Source organism: Mya arenaria, chromosome 17 (assembly GCF_026914265.1).
Source record: "Mya arenaria isolate MELC-2E11 chromosome 17, ASM2691426v1".
Classification (NCBI taxonomy): domain Eukaryota; kingdom Metazoa; phylum Mollusca; class Bivalvia; order Myida; family Myidae; genus Mya; species Mya arenaria.
Genome location: NC_069138.1, coordinates 32726868 through 32746615, shown reverse-complemented (window position 1 = coordinate 32746615; position 19748 = coordinate 32726868). Strand labels below are relative to the sequence as shown.

The following is a 19748-nucleotide window of genomic DNA, read 5'->3' as shown; positions in this document are numbered from 1 at the left end:
ATGGAACGATTGTGACTGTCTTCTGCGAAAACGGCTTTGACAAAGACGAAAGCAATGACGCTTCTTACTCAGATATCCAATGCTTGAGGGGACAGTTTGAAAAAATGTATCATTGCTTCGAGAGTAAGTTCTAAAAAATGTATTTTTGATTTGAAAATACATTACATGTATCGTTAATTCGTGAGTAAATTCTTAGAAAATGTAATACTGAGTGAACAAATTACTTCATGTTGCTAAGGTTAATAGTAAATGTTGATCGTAAAACATAAAAGCTGCATTTTTATTTAGATATATGAAACAGGATATGTTTTGATAGCCATTAGCCTGCTTTGCATAACAATTCTCCTATTTCCGTTTTTTTTCTAGGATGCGAAATCCCACAAATAAAAAATTCGGAGGTTTCGAAACTCAATAATCAATCTAGAAGCGCATTAAAACATGGCGAAACGGTATTCATGTATATTATATATTTACACTTAATACTATATAATAACCAATTGTGATGACTATATGTATTAACATTTACATTATTTCCTATTTATTCAAAGATTTCTGAGTCCACTAATAACATGCTTGAAATTTCAGATAAAAGTAACTTGCCAAAAAGGATTCATTCTTTCAAATCCACATGCATACGGCCGGTACGATGGAACTAACAACGGCTCGGAACTAACATTGACTTGCACAAATAGCACGTTGATTGGCATGGAGGGTATAATGTGTTTACGACAACACCAACTAGAAAACCGCAGTCACAAAGGTTGGGTTAACTCAGGGAATAATACTTCAGTGTTTGATACCGGAAGTGGTAGTAGGCTATAAGATTTTGGAATTCAGTATTACATTTCGAATGTCTCTGTTGTTTTCAACATTGTTTTTTTTTATTATTTTAATTTAAATAACAAACATAACGATGGAAGAATAACTCATATTTGATCTTACAAATTTAAAACATATTAAGAATAGTCACTCGACGGTGCTCATCATTAATATATGGAATACTTTTTTTTTCAAAGGTAAGCTTAACTGCACCGCACCTGATTCGGATGACGATCAATTATATAGCCTATCTAGTGAGAAACTGGCGGCAGGAACGGTGGTAAGAAACAATGCAATCGAAAACACTTGCTTAGGTCTAAAAAATTGCTTATTTATTCACTTCATTTGGTGATGCATGCATAATCATATTACAACTGTAAGCGTGGTTTGATAACTGTACATTGACAAGAGTTTCACCAAACAGTTTGTTAGCACTATGTTGAAGGACAATGCTCAATACTACTGCATTAAAGTGGGCGTAGAGTGATATGTTGTTGGGATGTTTATTAGAGAATGATACTAGTAATGATATTTGAAATATGAGGTTTGTATATTGAAGATAAATCACGGAAAAGCAATTATTGCGGAAATGATGTGTGAAAATGGAGACGAAGAGTTGGACGACCATATTGTGAATTTTCAGCCAAACGAAGATGGCAACCCTTCTCAAACAAAAGTTCATGTGCAGCTGACATGCACAAACGGTGTTATTCCTGACTATGATACACTTTCTTGTTCGGCAGGTACCTTCACTTATGATTGTCTTTAATATGTAGATACCCTTATATAACAGGAGTATTCACAACTGATATTTTTGAAAACATGCGAATCAAAGTTAGAATGCACATTCACGGCATTTTGCAAACACGTAAAAATAAATTGTACAGCCATTCGGATAGCCGTATTATGCGTTTGTATTGTATTTTATGAAAACCAACATTTTTACATTGAATTTTTTTATTAATTTTAATTTCATGGTAATATTCATTTTTCATTACTTACTTATTAGTTATTTATTCTACCCTTTCTCATTATTCAATTTAACATATAATCCATTAGGGACAACCGACCCACAAGATATAAATCCTAATGAGTGCAAGATTCTGCCAAATGGCACGGTCACAGATAGTGGTCAATCATTTGAGTGCAACCATGGTTACGCATACGCTGACAGCCTTTTGTACGAGAGATACAGTTGTTCATGTAACAGAGAGATTCCTGCCTTTGTGTGCAGTGGAAAGCAGGCCCAGAGCAAACCAAGTACATTATTTGTTTGTTTATTGGCTTGTTACTCGTCTTAATAACCATGTAAATACACAATAATACAGTAATGTAGTTCCTAAAATCGATCTGAGAAACATCACTTCAGTCAGTTCAATGACTTTGAAATGTACAGTTATCAAACTACAGTTATTGTAACCATAAACCTGAATATATATTTTTTATAATGTTGCAGTTAACTGTAAATTAAACGGTTCGATTGAGCACGGGTTGACTGTAATGTATAAAGGATTGATTATCAGTGCCACTGCAATAGAAGCGATAGTTCACGGAGAATCAGCCGTATTTAACTGTGAAAGTGGCGGAAACGGTGAAACATACGAACCAAAATTTCGGATTTTTATATGCGACATGGGCAACTGGGTAGTAGAAAACGGATCAGGCGAATCATGGTCGCTAGGCAACAATGGATCGTTTCCCGAATGTCGACCAGGTACACACCAGAAACAAAATTATCATTGCCTGGTGGCATTAATCATCGCGGTATTGTTGCGTCAATATTCGTGGTATAGTGGACTTAATTTCTTCTGTCTTGTGGCCTCAATTTTCACTGTCTTGTGGCCTCAATTTTCACTGTCTTGTGGCCTCAATTATCACTGTTTGGTAGCCTAGATAATCACTGTCTTGTGGCTTCATTTATTAATGTATTTCGGCCTCAAGTATTACTGTACTGTGGCCTCATGTATTATTGGCCAATGGTCTCAAATATCACGATCCTATGACCTCAATTATAATTGCCTCGTGGATTCAAATAGCACGTTCTTTTGGTCTCAATTTCACTGTCTTGTGACCTCTTATATCACTGTTTAAGGGTCTCACTTATAACTGTCTAGTGGCCTCCAATATCACTGATGGTTTGTTGCCTCAATTATTTATGTTTTGTGACTTCAATTATCACTGTCTTTTGGCCTAAAAAATATTATCTTGTGTCCTCAATTATCACTGTATTTTAGCCTCAACGATCACTGTCTTGTTGCCTCAATTATCACTGTTTTGAGGCCTTAATTATCATAATATTGTGGCCTCAATTACCACGGTCTTAAGGCTTCATTTATCACTGTCTTTTGTCCTTAATTATCACTGTCTTCTGGCCTCAATTATCACTGGCTTGGGGCTTTAATCATCACTGTCTTGTGTTCTTAATTATCATTGTCTTGTTGGCTCAATTATCACTAGTTCGTGTCCTCGATAATCACAGTATTGTGGTCTCAATTATCACTGTTGTGTGGCCTCAATTATCACTGTATTGTGGTTTCAATTATCATTGTCGTGTGGTCTCAATTATCGCTGTCCTGTGGCTTCAATTATCACTTCATTGTGGCCATAATTATCACTGTCTTGTGGCCCTAATTATAATTGTCTGGGTTTTTTAAATTATTACTGTCTTGTGGCCTAAATGTTAATTGTCTTATGCCTTCAACTATCAATGTATTGCAGCTTCTTTGTGTGTGTGTGTGTTTTCAGAATAAAAAAAAACATATAAAAAATATAAACTTAAATTTATTTTCTTGTTACAAAAGCGAAAACATATTTTTTGAAAGGGAAGCAATCCCAAATATACACAATACATTGTTGAATGGAATAATGTCAAACACAAACTAAATGTTTGAGTGATAACTTATTTTTTTTATATTCATATTTAATCTTAACCACTGCTAAATTTACAGTTGTAAGTCAAAAGCCTTCCCCAGTCAAAGTGGTGTAAAAACTTAAACGTATAGCGTCCGAAAATTCAATACATTAATGCTAAGATAGAAACAATCAACAGAATACACAAGACATCGTTGACTGGATAATGTCAAACATTTTGGATTTTGAAAAAATTATAACTTAACGTTTTGATAAGTTTAACTAAGCGGCTCTTTGACATTTGCACCTCTCTGTTTCAAGCAAAGTGTGAGTGTCAGAACGGAGGAATATGTATTCGAGATGAGACGTGTACATGTCCAATATTCTCAACTGGACAGCAGTGTGAAACACGTAAGTAACGCAGAGATTGGCCTTTTAAAATCGTCTATTATCAGGTCATTGCATGTTTACTTTTATTCGGGTATGAGATCGTTTTCACCATAACTAATGAACATGTTTTGATTTTCAATTGCTTTTGTATGTTTCCAAACATTTACAATGCATATCTAATGTCACGTGATATGGAGCTGAACGGACGTGTTTTTGAGCGCGGATAAATTTTGTGGATTTTTTAGGTCTAATTCATAATCTAACACCTGGATTTAAACAAAATACCATTGAGCATGTTACTTTTGTGCATATGGATGTATTGTGTGCTTTTAAATCATGACTAAAAAGAGGAAAGATAGAAATTCTAGTGGAAATAATTCAAACAAAAGCAAATCATCAAAACCGAGAGGCCCGTCCGAGGAGCATGAAAATAGTTTTTCAGTGAGTGAAGTATTGGGAAGGGCTAGTGCTGTACTATTTCAAGATACTAACGAATCTGCATACGACGATACAACTGAAGTTTTTGCTACATCTACAAAAATCGAATCTGATAGTTCATTCAAAATGGCGGAAGGCGGCAGTGAGCCGACTAACAAGGACCTACTGGACTGTATGAAGAAAATGGGTGAGAAGCTTTGTGTAATGGAAAAGAAACTCAATTCAATCGAGGCCCTCGAGTGCAAGGTAACAGACTTTGAGAAAGATTTACGTAAATTGTGGATTGCTCTAGAGGACCGTGTTAAACGTACCGACGATCGGGTTAATAAACTTGAGGACAAGGTGGAATCGGCGGATGTTGATGCAAGTGTGATGGCTGAGAGGGTGACTATGCTAGAAAGACAGCGGGAGGAGCTACGGGATGACATAGCGTACCTCAAATCTCAGTCAATGAGGAACAATTTAGTTTTCACTAACATCCCTGAAGACAACGCGACTGGAAGCGAACCTGCCGTTGTCACCGAAGCAAAGCTACGGAACCATCTTCATGAGACGCTCAAAATCGCAAAGGAGACGGCCAACGCTATGCGCTTTGAGCGCGTGCATCGTTCCCCGGGGCAACCAGTGGTTGGCAAGATCCGTAATATTGTGGCAAAGTTCACTTTTTTCAAGGACAGAGAGGTCGTGCGACGTCAGTGGAAACACCTGGCAGGAACGGGCTGCCAAATGTTTGAACAATTCCCTCCGGAAGTGCTCGACAAGCGGCACCGACTCGTCCCGAAGATGAAGGAAGCCCGGAAGGACGGTCACCGCTCGTGGATCGTGTATGACACGTTGTACGTGGACGGGAAGCCAGTGAAGCTGTAGGGACACGAGGAAGGTGAACTTCGAATTTTATCGTGGAACGTTCACGGACTATCCCGACAGAAGAAGGAAAGTTCTGGATTTGTTAATATTTTAGAACAATATGATATTTGTTTTTTATATGAATCTTGGTGTGATTCCGATAGTAAGATCGATTTAAATGGTTTTAAATCACATAATTTCTATCGCAAATTTCAAAATAGATATGCTAAACGTAATAGTGGGGGATTGGTTTTGTATTATAGGGATTATCTAAGTGAAGGAATTGAAATTATTAAGAATCATTATGATACGATTTTATGGCTAAAATTAGATCATGCTTTTTTTAACACCGCTGCAGATATTTATTTATGCGGAGCTTACATTTGGGGAGAAGATTCACCTATATATAATGTAGTCAATGTTGATTTATTTGACATATTAGAAAATGATATATCTTTATATGATGATAAGGGCTGTGTTTTTGTTTGTGGTGACCTTAATAGTAGAGTTGGTAATAAAAAGGATTATGTTATACATGATAAGTTTAATTGCTGTATTGACAGCCAAGATGACAATTTTGATTGTACTCCAGATAGGGCCTCCATCGACAGGTCAAGTAATAGTCACGGAACAAAGTTGTTAGATATTTGTAAGAGGTCAAGCCTTCGCATTGCTAACGGTCGTTTAGGTAATACAGATCAGTACACTTTTTTGTCTCATAACGGCTGTTCTGTGATTGACTATTTATTAACAAGTGAGCGTAATTTTACTAAGATAAATCAGTTTACTATCGAATCATTTAATGAATGGAGTGATCATGCCCCTTTAAATATTTCATTGTTATGCAACAATAAGATACCTGGCGCCGAATTTCATTCAGAGATTAAATATAAATGGAATGTATCATTTCGGGAACAATTTCGTTCAGGGATTATAGCAAAATTGTCAGTGTTTAATAATATTGTTAATAATGAAGATTGCTCGCACAGGGATACTATGTTAACTATGTTTACAAATACAATACGAGATGTAGCCGACCCATTGTTTGCTAAAGACTGTTGTTATAAGAATAATGTATTTTTTGACAATTGTACAGTTAATGATAAATATTGGTTTGATCAAGAATGTTCAAATGCCCAAAGCTTGTATTTAGAGGCACTTCGAACTTTTAATAATTGCAAATCTGATGAAAACCGACTGATACTTTGTGACCTTAAATCGATTTACAAAGCAATTATAAAAAGAAAGAAAAATGTTGATTATAGAAAAAGAATGAACGACATCGAAAATCTGAGAAAATGTAAACCTAGAGATTTTTGGAAGCATTTTAAAACAAAAAGTTCCAACAAATCCAATAAAATTCTTCTTGACGAATTCCATAAATACTTTGAAAATATAAGTAACAATGATTTTGGTAATCATAACTTAGAAGCGGAGGATTTTAATGGACAATTTGATTTTAATCAACCAAATACAGTTTTCCAAGAACTTGATGAAACTATTTCTGTTGAAGAAATTAAAGTTGCTGTTAAATCATTGAAAAGATGTAAAGCATTTGGGAATGACTTTTACTAAATGAATACTTTATTGAAACCGTAGACATTTTATCATCGCATATTTGTGACCTGTTTAACAATATATTAGATTCGGGGTTTTTCCCAGAGCAATGGACGGAAGGTATTATTATCCCCCTGCACAAAAAAGGTTCTGGATCAGATGTTAATAACTATAGGGGAATAACATTAGTTAGTTGTTTATCAAAACTATTTACTTCTGTCATTAATAAACGTATAGATAAATTATGTGACGATCATAACATTATTTCGGATGCTCAATTCGGATTTCGAAAAGGGCGATCTACAACGGATGCCATTTTTATACTTTATTCATTAATTCAGAATTATTTGTTTGAGAAAAAAAGATTATACGTTATTTTTGTCGATATGATGAAGTGTTTTGATACTATTTATAGAAATGCACTATGGTTAAAGATGTACAAATGTGGAATACAAGGGAAAATACTTAGAATTGTTCGCGACATGTACAAAAAAGTCAAATCTTGTGTAAAATCAATGTCTTCATATTCTGATTTCTTTTCTTACGCTGTTGGCTTACGCCAAGGAGAAGTTATGTCTCCTTTGTTATTTTCTTTATTTGTAGATGATCTAGAGTTGTATTTACAGAATGATGTTAACTCTGGTCTGCACTTAGATGATATTATTTTAATATTGTTATTATTTGCTGATGACATGGCCATTGTAGGCAAATCTCCTGAAGATATTCAAATTCAATTAAATAATTTATCAAGTTATTGTAATGCATGGGGATTAAAGGTAAATACTGATAAAACAAAAATTATGGTTTTTCGAAAAAGAGGCGGGCTTTTGCCTAACGAACGATGGACTTATAATGGTCAGGATATACAAGTGGTTAACGATTTTAATTATTTAGATGTTGTATTTAATTATACTGGTAATTTTAGTTTGAACCAAGAACATTTGATTGGAAAAGCCCTTAAGGCAATGAATGTTTTATTTCATAAGTGTAATGATTTTGATTTTAAACCCAAGATTATGTGTCAACTTTTTGACGCCTTTGTTGGTTCCATATTAAATTACTCAGCATAGGTCTGGGGATTTACTAAATCTAAAGAAATAGAGAGAATTCACTTAAAATTTTGTAAAAGACTATTGAGAGTTAGAACTAATACTTGCAATGCGTGTGTTTATGGCGAATTAGGCAGATACCCTTTGTATTTGCATAGATACATTCATATATTAAAATATTGGTTCAAGATTGTTACCACTGACAATATTATTATCAAAACAGTATATAACCGAGCTGTGTACTATTGCACTAAAGGTTGTCGCAATTGGGTTTATAATGTTAAAAAAATGTTAAATGATTTTGGCTTTAGCCACGTCTTTGATAATGTTCTAAATATTGATGTAGCTGTGTTTATTGAATCTTTCAAGTGTAGATTATACGATACTTTCAAACAAGATTGGTTCAGAACAGTTGAAAATAGTAGCGTATTGGATATATATAGAACAATTAAATCATGTTTTGCATATGAAACTTACTTAGATATTTTACCAGGAAATTTAAGATTTTACTTTAGTCGATTACGTCTATCTGTTCATCCGCTTCGTATTCAAACTGGTAGATATGCCAGAAATAGCATACCTAGAGCTGAAAGATATTGTCAATGCTGTAATTATTTGGATATCGAAGATGAATTTCACTTTATATGCATCTGTTCTCATTTTGATGCTCTTAGAAGAAAATATTTAAAGAAATACTATTTTGTAAAGCCGTCAGTATTTAAATATATCCAGTTAATAAATTCAACTAACAGAACGGAACTTATAAAACTTTGTATCTTTGTTAAAGAATCTCTTAAAATAAGATCAAACTTACTAAATGTCAATACTTAATTTCATTTATAAACCATGTTCACCTTCTCATTTATTATTTATTGTCTTTTTTCTTTTTTTCTACATATTTGTTTGTTATAATGTGTATTTATTATTGTTTATTATCATTGCCCATACACGTTGACAAATTTTATTATAATATGTATGTGTTGTGACGATGTACTATGTGCAAGTCAATAAACTGTCTGTCTGTCTGTCTGTCTGTCTGTCTAATGCTTTAAGTTCGAATATTTATTTATATTTGACGTCGTCTACGAAAATGAGTTGTGTTAATGCAATCATTGTCAAAACAAAAAAAAACATATGTTTATCAAGAGATAAAAATGAAAAAACAAAATTATACAATGTTTATAAGTATTGAATTAAAAGTTTTTAATTGAACAAATTGAGGAAAAAGAGGCGTTTACATATAAAAGGTATCGTGCCTCGTAAGCTGGAAATCATAGCTTTAGATGTAAATTCCAGCTCTTTGTCCTGATGGATGTCAAAACGGTGGGACATGTACCTCGCCAAACAAGTGTAGCCGTCCGGATGGATTTTCTGGCAATCGTTGCCAAACAGGTATGTCCTCTACCGTAAAATGGGTCATTTATTGTTTAGTTTAACAACTTTTATTGGCTTTTTAAAGATATATCTGATCTGCCAGTGACATACTGAGACATTGTTCATCTTTTGTGAGGGTCATAGAACTCTAGAAAAATAGTTTCCATTGTATTATTGAATGTTATATTTCTAAGACATTTTAAAAGGGACAGTGGTGGCATATATACTAATCTTAAGCATGCAAAGTTAAGTTTTGCAATGGAACTTAAACAATCCGTTTCTATTTAAATTTGATGACTTATATAATAACTGTTATATAAAATACAGTTGGGGGCTTTATGGTCAATGTGATGTAATGTTGTCATGAATCACTTTTCACTATTAGTGATAGCTAAGTAATAATCAACTATAAAACGGCTAAATAACTTTCTCATAGATCAGTACTAGTTTATAATTTTAGAGGTTTTCGTTGGTCTTCTAAACATTTAATCCCTAGGCTGCGCGCAACCCGGCAGCATCTTATTATTTAGAAGACCAAATTTAAATGGTTACTTTCTGCATGTTCAGTAGAAACACTTTGGTTTGTACACTTTAAAAAAGGTGTAAAACAATAATTAAGCCAAACGTCAATGCTGACTTCTGAATGGTCTGTCTTTTTACTAGAGGAAATTCTCACAAGATAAAGTCACTGAAAACTCAATCATAATTGCTAATCTTATCCAAAGTTTAATAATATTGACCAAAATGATTACTTTGAGACATAGCATTTTTATCCGTATTTCTTTACATACACATATACATTATTACAATGTTTTATGAGATATGATTTTTCATAATTGTTTCATACTTATTGATTTATACCTATTCGCAACAAAAAGGGGCATTACAGAAGCATGAGCCTGAAACTTATCCCATACAGATAATTTGTTTTTGACAGACAGTGTTTTTTGACTTGTACAATTGTCAACAACATGCATTGAAACAAACCTTTTTTGCCCAGGGCCTTTCCATTTGTATTTTTGGATTACAAAACCGACGTCCGTAATTTTTGTTTAATCGAAAAATAAATCACATTTTTGCCATTTTTTTTTATATTATTTCCGACCTCCCCGATAAGAGGGACGAAAATAAACACCAAAGAAATTGAGAAAGAATACGAATTTTGTATGACGTTATTCATTGGTCAGAGTAAGGTTATTAAAACCAATGATAGGGCTTCTAGCATAAATATTGGCATCAGCAAGATGGCGGGGACTTCCGGGTGTATTTCTGCATTCATTTTCGAGTAACAGGCAGTGTATCACATGCAAAGTAGATTGATAGATGGGTAAGACATGAAAGGAACATCTTGTTTATAATTGAATAGGTTTGTGCGAATGTCAATGATGTTTTTCTACTTTATCCTCAACTTCAGTACACTTAACTGGTGGGTGGGGTAAACTACCAAATAATGTAAAACTTAGTTACTTAGCATTTTTCAAAGGCTTAAAATACATTTTGATTGTTATGAATTTTGTCAAAGATCTTTTTTTAGGTTGTCATTAAATTTAATAAATGATACATTGCCAATTGCCAATTGTGTACGATGGGTAAATAGTGCATGCATGCTATAAAAGTATTTATTTTATTTCAGGATGTCCATTTTGGATGTTAAATTTGACTAAGTTGATACTCAACAGGAGAAGGCAGTTGATACAAATGATCTGCTTAAACTTTCTACAATGTCAGTGGATGTTCAATATCGTTTAAAATAATGTTGAAGCTATCAGTGTCTTCCTATTATTTGGCAAGCACAAGAGACAGATTCGGTTCAAGAACAGACTTCAATTAAAGAAGTGTGATCAATTTTAATGGATACTATTCTTAACTGCTAGGACTAAAGAAATACACACAAGTGACATGCACACATCTATAACACAAACATTAGATTTCTATTCAAACCTTACATTATGACCCAGGGTATGAAACAACATTTCAAATGCTGAAAACAGTCAAACTAGGGAATTTTCGTAGAATAACTTTTAAATTTGCATATTGGACCTATAAAGGGTTTATTCCTTACCTAAGACATTGTATTCTTGCTGAATTGTGTAATGTTTTACGTAACTATTATACTTTTAAACTAATTATTCAAAATTTTATGTCCATAATCCTTAATTCCTATGTCTGTTTAACAGTTGCTGAAGACATAAAAAATCCAGGTTGTTTTTAGCAAGAATTAGTGGCCAAGTTAATTTGGTTGGTTTCTTAGTAGCACCGAGCTCGAGTACCGGCAGTCCTGGTTTGTAGCCCAACACCAGGCACACTTTTTCCTCCCATGTTACTAAAGTGTTGTCATAGTAAAAAAAGCATAGCTATCATATGTGAAGGCGTTGTTGTGCAAATCATTAACCTTGGCCCAAACTAAGAAACATTCTTAATATTCAATTGAACTTTTATGTACACATAAATGTACACTTTTTTGCCACAAACAATACGCTCATGGTTGGCAAGACACACATGGTATTTCAAGTCGAAGGATTTAAAATACCTGGTTTGTGCCTTAATTTCATTATTTAGATTGTTAATCATTTTTATATAAAGATACGGGTCTCCAATTTCAAGGTCAAGGGTAACTCCCACCTATGGTTTGGTGTCAAGAGATCTCATCACACCTACTGACACATCTTAAATAGATGCAAAAAAACATTCAATGATGCAATTAACTTGTTCATTTTGATGAGAATCAGCATATAATGAACACCATAATTTGTTTTCTGTGAAAAAGATATAATTTCTGAAGAGAATGTCGAAAATAATCAAGGGTTTTCAATTTAATAGTGTCCAAACTTATACTAGGTTATTTTATACAGGTACGTGATGCGTCTTATTTTTCAATTATATACATTAAACTTATTGGCTATGATCAATGAAGATTCAAACTGATTACTATTTATGTGAAGAACCTCCGCCGTTTTGAACCGTTTTTTTTTGTTTTGTTTTTATTTCGACCACCCATTGGACCTTTCTGCCACAATTTTTGTAAACCAAAAACAAAGGAGTAGCCTATGTGTTCAAACAGTAAGGGCTGTTCAAGTATCAAGAACCTTGTATGTCCACAGACATAACATAACGTGTCTATGACGATAAAAAGCCAAGTTCGAAACAATTTCATTCTTCCGTGTTTCAAAAAAAAAATATATATATAAAACATAACTGCATAGCGCACACATATTTAGCGCAGTTTATTGCAGACGTCATGTCAATTTTATCACAAAACTTCTTTATCAAAACCCTAGACTGACTGAGTATTCTCATGGCATGCCTTTTTGCAAACATGCCGGTATTTATTAATAAAATAGTCATTCCTGCGCTGATGTTGAGCCGAATACAACAAACTGACTAAGCGCTGATATTTCCCGTCTTAAATAAATTACTAAACATAGTAACCGGAATAAGTTTAAACAAAATATATTCACCCGATCATTTGAATTCCGTTTAATGAGTACCTATATGATATCCAGTCAGAAGAGTACCTAAATGATATCCAGTCAGAATAGTACCTAAATGATATCCAGTCAGAAGAGTACCTAAATGATATCCAGTCAGAAGAGTACCTAAATGATATCCAGTAAGTACCTAAATGATATTCAGTCAGAAGAGTACCTAAATGATATTTAGTCAGAAGCCTTACGTTAACTCTTTACTTGTTACGAGATTTCCCCTTTCTTTTAAATGGTGACGTAACACCAGGTTGATGGACGTCATACCTTTTGTTATAATTATGTTCATGGCGCAATTTTCTGTCTAAATTAAAAAAGTGACGACGGTCTCCTCTTTTGATATAAATAGAAAACTGCCCTATTTAATTGTAACACTGAGGAATAAACGTATGATTTGCTTGAATATTCAATATCAATGTAGCAATTATGGTTTCCAATTAATGTTTTAACATATGTGCAGAATGATGTTGAAAAATATGTTATGGTTATTTTTAACCCAAAACAAGGTGATAGATACAGCATCTGTATACACATAAAAATTTTAATTATATGATTAAGGGTGTCAGAATCGTTGTGTCGAGTTTTTCCCTTTTTATGGGGGGGGGGAGTAGAAAAACAACTATTATAAACACCAGTGTGTGTTTACCACGTGATAAATGACGTCATATATCCTATGTCGGAAAGCAACATTTTGCTTATCATGAAGACTTAAAACAAAGATAACTTTATTTTACTGCACCATTTTAAATGGAACAAAGGGCAGTCTATGCCGCTTAAAGAGTCCCGCCATCATTTTATTACCGGAGTTTTTACAGCGCTCCGTCAGACGGCCGTTTTGTGAAAAGGTTTGTTTTAAAAAACTAAACTCTCAATCGAATTCTGGTGAAAGACCGAAGGTGGAGCCCATAAGCGGTGTAGACTGTGCTATGTTTCAATTAAAATAATGAAGAAATAGTGAAGTCATCTTTGCTTAAAGTCTTCATTCGAAGCAAAACGTTGCCTTCGATGAGGCATTTATGACATAAGTTATCACGTGTTATACACACACTGAATACTACCCGTATGGATGAAGATGAGCCGAATACCTTTTACTGACAAACAAATGCATTTTCAGTGCATTTAGTAAGGCGAGTGTTTACAAAACGCTCGCAAACGTTTTGTTTTGTATCCCTTTACAACGCAGTGCATACACGTTAAACGGGAAAACAAACAGCAATCGTTTGCCGCAAACATGTTAACTGAACGCACTGCCGCTTTCCATGCATTGCAGTATAGTTGCACCCGGATGAATTTAAAACAAATTATGTATTCTATCGTTCTGATCATTTTTCTAAAACAAATGCATACCAAAATGATATCCAGAATGAATCAAAATATAAACACTATGCTCTAAACGTAATTTGCTTTCATCTAAATGGGGACTTCACGACCGGTCACATTATGTCTTACCTTTGTTCATGACATTTCCTGTTAAAATAAAACAAGTGATGAACGTTTTAAGAATGTTTTTACATGTAATCAAGATGAAACATCCCGATTTCCTATTATGATTTCATTGGAAGAATATAAACTATTTTATTCAAATAAATCTTTATAATTTAAACAGACCTAACTTAAACGTATTATGTGCTTGAGTTTTACCAATTAAGCAATTACAGTTGACGATAAAATTCGTTAACAAGCAAGCGGATGTTACTGTAATATTACTCATGCGTAATGCAGAAAAAGACGTGATGGTATTAAAGGTGCTCAATATAGTTTAATGTAGGCTTATTTCTTTTGGTTTAATTTAATTGCATTATTATATTTAACGCATTAGACTTTAATGTTCAAATAAAAAAACTTATGATTAAGGCTCAGATAAAACAATATCAACGGAATTTTGACATTTTTTCAACTGGGGAATGTGTAGCCAGTTAGCTATTAATTCAAAATACTTTCCCGATGGTTGACATTATGTTATATGTACCTAAATCATACATCATTAATCATAGTGATCATAAATGTCAAATGCAATAAATATGATATTGCATTAAATTTGTAAACATTTTGTCATTGCATCAAAGTAATTGTGCGCGCCATTTGAATTAAAATAATATTTTATTGACCATAGCGATTTCTTTTTTCATTAAAAGTTCTATGAGTGTAGCCTATAACTGTTTTGATAAGTTATATATTTGAATTTGTGCAGTGTACGCTGTGTATCGTTATTTGTGCGTTTGATTTTATTATTTAGTGTTTCTTCTTGCCATTTTAAAAAGGATTTATACATCTAAATGCAGTATATGATTGTACGTCGACAATTTACACAGACATGAACAAATTGTATATATTTAAATGGTTACCACCTTGTCATACATGTTACACAACACCCCTGTGTACTACTTCTATCCGACTCCGGTTGATAATTAAAATGATTCGATTACTGCTTTGTGGCCATAAAAATATATTTTGTTATTGTTACTTTTCAGAGGAGGGATGTCAGGCTCCGATTGATAAAGGAAATGATGCGTTTTACCGAAATGGAGCCATATACACTGTTACTCGTGAAAGCTGCTCTGGTGGAAATGTACCCAGTTTTAAAGGACAGATTACTTGTGAAAATGGCCGCTGGTCATAGCAAGTCAGCTGTTTGAGAGGTACCTCGTTTTTGAAAGTTTTGTGTATTTTTAGGTAACTTGCAACAAAAATATATCTTATGAAACTTTCTTATGAGTAAAAAGTATAGTCGGCAACATGTTTTACAGATATATAATATATATATATATATATGTGCGTGGGTGGGTGGGTGGATGGATGGATGGATGGATGAATGGATGGATGGATGGATGGATGGATGGATGGACGGACGGATGAATGAATGAATTAATGAAAGAATGAAATGATGGATGGATGGATGAATAAATTAATGAATGAATTAATGAATTAATTAATGAATGAATGAATAAATAAATTAATAAATAATTGAATATTGAATGAATGAATGATCGAACGAACGAACGGTCGAATGAACGAACGAACGAACGAGTGAATAATTGAATGGATTAATCAATGAATCAATGTTTTCGATTATGTGATTTCAGCTATTTCTTACTATAGCTTATGACAATCTCGATTGTAGGTACAATATACCGTATACGCGTAAAAACAGCTGATTATTGGGGACCAGGTGAGTGCACAGAAGGTGAGGTGTACTTATACATGTATGGTTCCAAAGGGGACAGCGGCAAAATCATAGTACATGGTACGTTTGAGCCTGGTGATGAAGATCATACGATGGGCCATTTTGTTGACGTCAGAAAGGTATTTCTTCTTTTAAGAACGTTAAGTTCTCATCGAATGTTTGTTGATTTGTTTTATGATTTTTTTGTTTCATTCACTGAAATTCATACTTCTTAAGAAATCCGACAAGGATTCCAAAATAAATTTTGGTCGTAAATAAAGAGGCCCACATATGCAACTGTCGGTTTGAACAATAACAGCAACGTGTTAAAACGGTTAAAATATCGTCGTTTAAGACTATAATCTACGAAACACTTGAAACAACTATAATTAACATTTCAGATCTCCAAAATCCAACTTGGTGTAAAGGCCAGATCACTTGCAGGAGATGGTTGGATACCGGAATCCGTACTAATAATAGATGTATCAAGAAAAGAGTATTACAAATTTATACACGGTGCGGAAATCGACGACACAAGCATCTTTCTTTATCCACTCGGTAAGCCTCCTTTATGTCTGAATTTTAATGATGGTAGGGATTTGATTTATAACATTATGCACTTATGTGTGTACAACTTGTGTAGATACATTGTCAATAGATTATCTCCTGGATATATTGCAATGTTAAAACACATTGATTGGTTAAAGGTAAATATCGGATGGCTATTAACCAGTAAACTTTTTGTCCTAACTATGTAAGTTACCAGATTTATAAAACTGGCTACAGTTTATGTTCTAGTTGTTTTAAACTTGTTAACATAGCCTCACGGCATACATCCGGGCAATGGAAAAAGTAAACTTTACAGACATAGGTGTTTTTTTTAATTCCTTCATTCATGTTATAATTTTAATAATGTGAGTTTGTTACTTATATCATCGTGCAGGAAATCATCACACAATTACGATGAACGGCCTTTAATCACAAGTATCACAAAACATTTAATATGAGAAGGTCACACCACTCTCTCATCAAAGTGTTTACACCAGTGATCCTTGTCCGTTATATCACGCAGTACTGAACGAAAATGTGTTACAAGTCGTGATCGTACCGATGTGAAAATGATATTTTAACATCGTCAGTCGATATGTCTGTAAAAATGTGGAATTTCAGCTACGGCCCTTAATGAGATTTTGTCCCTTTTGGTCATGGTCAGAAAAGGTCTTTACGTAAAGTCCACGCATTGCACACACATTTCCAGTATAGTCCACGCATTGCACACACATTTCCAGTATAGTTCACGTATGGTACACACATGTCCAGTATAGTCCACGCATTGCACACACATTTCCAGTATAATCCACGCATTGCACACACATTTCCAGTATAGTCCACGCATTGCACACACTTTTCCAGTATAATCCACGCATTGCACACATATTTACAGTATAGTTCACGCATTGCACACACATTTCCAGCATAGTCCATACATTGCACACACATTTCCAGTATAATCCACGCATTGCACACATATTTACAGTATAGTCCACACATTACACACACATTTCCAGTATAGTTCAGACATTGCAAATACATTTTAGTATAATCCACACATTGCACACACATTGGGTACATACTCCTTTGCATTGAATTAGAGTACAATATCATACTGAGAAAAGGGTTGCTATTCTATATTATAACCCGAAATTTAGTTGCATAAATTATATTTTATCGAACATTTCATAAAATTGTTCTCCGAGAGTATGCACTTTTTGGTTTGAAACATTTAAAAAATATTCAACTAGTAAAATCTGTAATTGAAAAAAAAATATGGATAATACAAAATGACATACTTATTGTTTATATATGTTTTTATATGACACTCGGGAAATAAAATACGATCTTACACTGAAATAAACAAATATCCTCTATGTGTTTTGTTATATATTTTTCAGCCTCCTGCTATCCTTCTAAAAACTTAAGAGGTGTATTCCCTATTTACTTCGTTGGAGATGAGCTGCACCTAAAACCATCAAACTGTGCGGAAGGATACGAACCTCAACCATCATTCACGAAATGCACACAAAGGGGGTGGACGGCTGATGTTGTTTGCTTGTCATAAACCTATTTTTTTTTTGGATAACTTTACTGCAATAATTGAATCATTTAAGTATGGTTATCATACCTTTAATACAGGAATCAATATATAAATCTATTGTGCAAAATTGAAAACAAAATAATGTAAAATTGGTTCAAAGCATATATGACTGTTTGGAAAAATGTGTCCATTATCCTTAGTGCAAACATGTGTATTTTATGGCAATGCACAACTTGTGCAAACTATTAAAAAAGTGTATCAAACGGTTAATAGGAACGGGGATGACCAGCCGATAACATTTGTATACACTAAAAGAAACATACGATGAAACATGAAAACAACAGAAACTGTGGCGCAATAGTTACTGTACGTGTATCTTGTATGTGTATATAGAGCAGTATTTTCGTCGTGAAAAACACTTGTTAGTGTGAATCATTGTTTAATACAAATACGAACAGTGCTTTTAATCCTAAGTAACGTAACACATCGCGTAAATAAACAATGAAATGGGTTTTTGCTAGTCTTGAAACATATTTGACAACCGGTACAGGTCCGGTGACAGTGTTCAGAAAATTTAATACATGTATTGCATTCGTATAAAGAACTGTTTTTAAGTCTAACCAAGTTTCATTGAAGTCAGATCATATAACTACCAAACCCACAATGAACCGGCTACAATGATCCGAATATCTTTTCAAGATCCCCGTAATCACTCATAACACGACTATTTTTATTAAGATGCCACGAATGTTTTTTTAAACATGATCAGGAAGCAAACAAAGTTCACCGGCAAACCTTGTTTGAGATACCTGGATACAAACATTCTTCAGTTATTGAACGAAATCGGATTTTCAGATATTTAACAATTGGCGTCATAAAAGTAAGAATACTGGTCATATTTGAGGGACCTCTACCAAGTTTGAGCTCTCTAGGCCTAAAATTGATAGGAAACGGCGTACTGTGACTTTTGCAGCATTGACCAGAAAAAATAAGGTTTCACCTGTTGAACCAACCTGCCTTCAAAGTTTGAGGTCCTTGGGCCATAGCGTTTTACAGATATTGATAGGAAACTGGTTTTCGGGTTACGGTCACCACCGACTTGCTCAGCTTTAGAAAAGAGAAATTCACTTTTCCAGGAATAAACATCACATACTTGTTACCAGTTTTGACTGTTAGTACATCGTATTGTATATATAAGTTATCAATGTCATTTTATCAAAATGTACTTTTTCTTGTTTTGACAGATACTATTATTTTATTCATGCTCACTAATTTGCACAAGTAGTTTTCATATATGTATGGTGTGATGTTTGCATTGGCTGGTGGCCGTCTAGCAAATAAACTGTTTGTTTGTTTTGTTGTTGCCCTTTGATCAACTGACCATAACTGTAGTATAATTCATCTGCTGGTAATGTAATACACAAAGTTTGAGGTCCCTGAGCTAAAGCGTTCTTTCGATATTGAATATAAACCGAACTGAAGGTCATTTCAACCTTGACCTTTGTCACACAGACCTCAAAATCAATAGAGATTATAGCATGACCATGCCCAGTCATTGGAGTTTGACATCTCTGAGCAAATGTGTTCTTCACATATTGATCGGAAACGGATTTTCAGCTAAAGATTATCTTATGTCCCCGACATTGAATTTTACCAACTTACCTCAGAATCAAAAAAAATATACG

General features: G+C 33.9%; 1 protein-coding gene across 1 annotated transcript; it reads left to right on the top strand.

The window, feature by feature from the left end:
- Positions 1-96: 96 nt before the first annotated feature.
- Positions 97-18528, top strand: LOC128223391 (neurogenic locus notch homolog protein 1-like). Its single transcript, XM_052932673.1, has 12 exons — positions 97-123; positions 586-760; positions 1017-1099; positions 1379-1562; positions 1879-2079; positions 2276-2533; positions 3991-4080; positions 9246-9341; positions 15277-15402; positions 15927-16108; positions 16370-16526; positions 17921-18528. The coding sequence occupies exons 2-12, from the start codon at positions 706-708 to the stop codon at positions 18085-18087; spliced, it is 1599 nt and encodes a 532-aa protein (XP_052788633.1). The 5' UTR covers positions 97-123; positions 586-705; the 3' UTR covers positions 18088-18528.
- The last annotated feature ends 1220 nt before the right edge of the window (positions 18529-19748 follow it).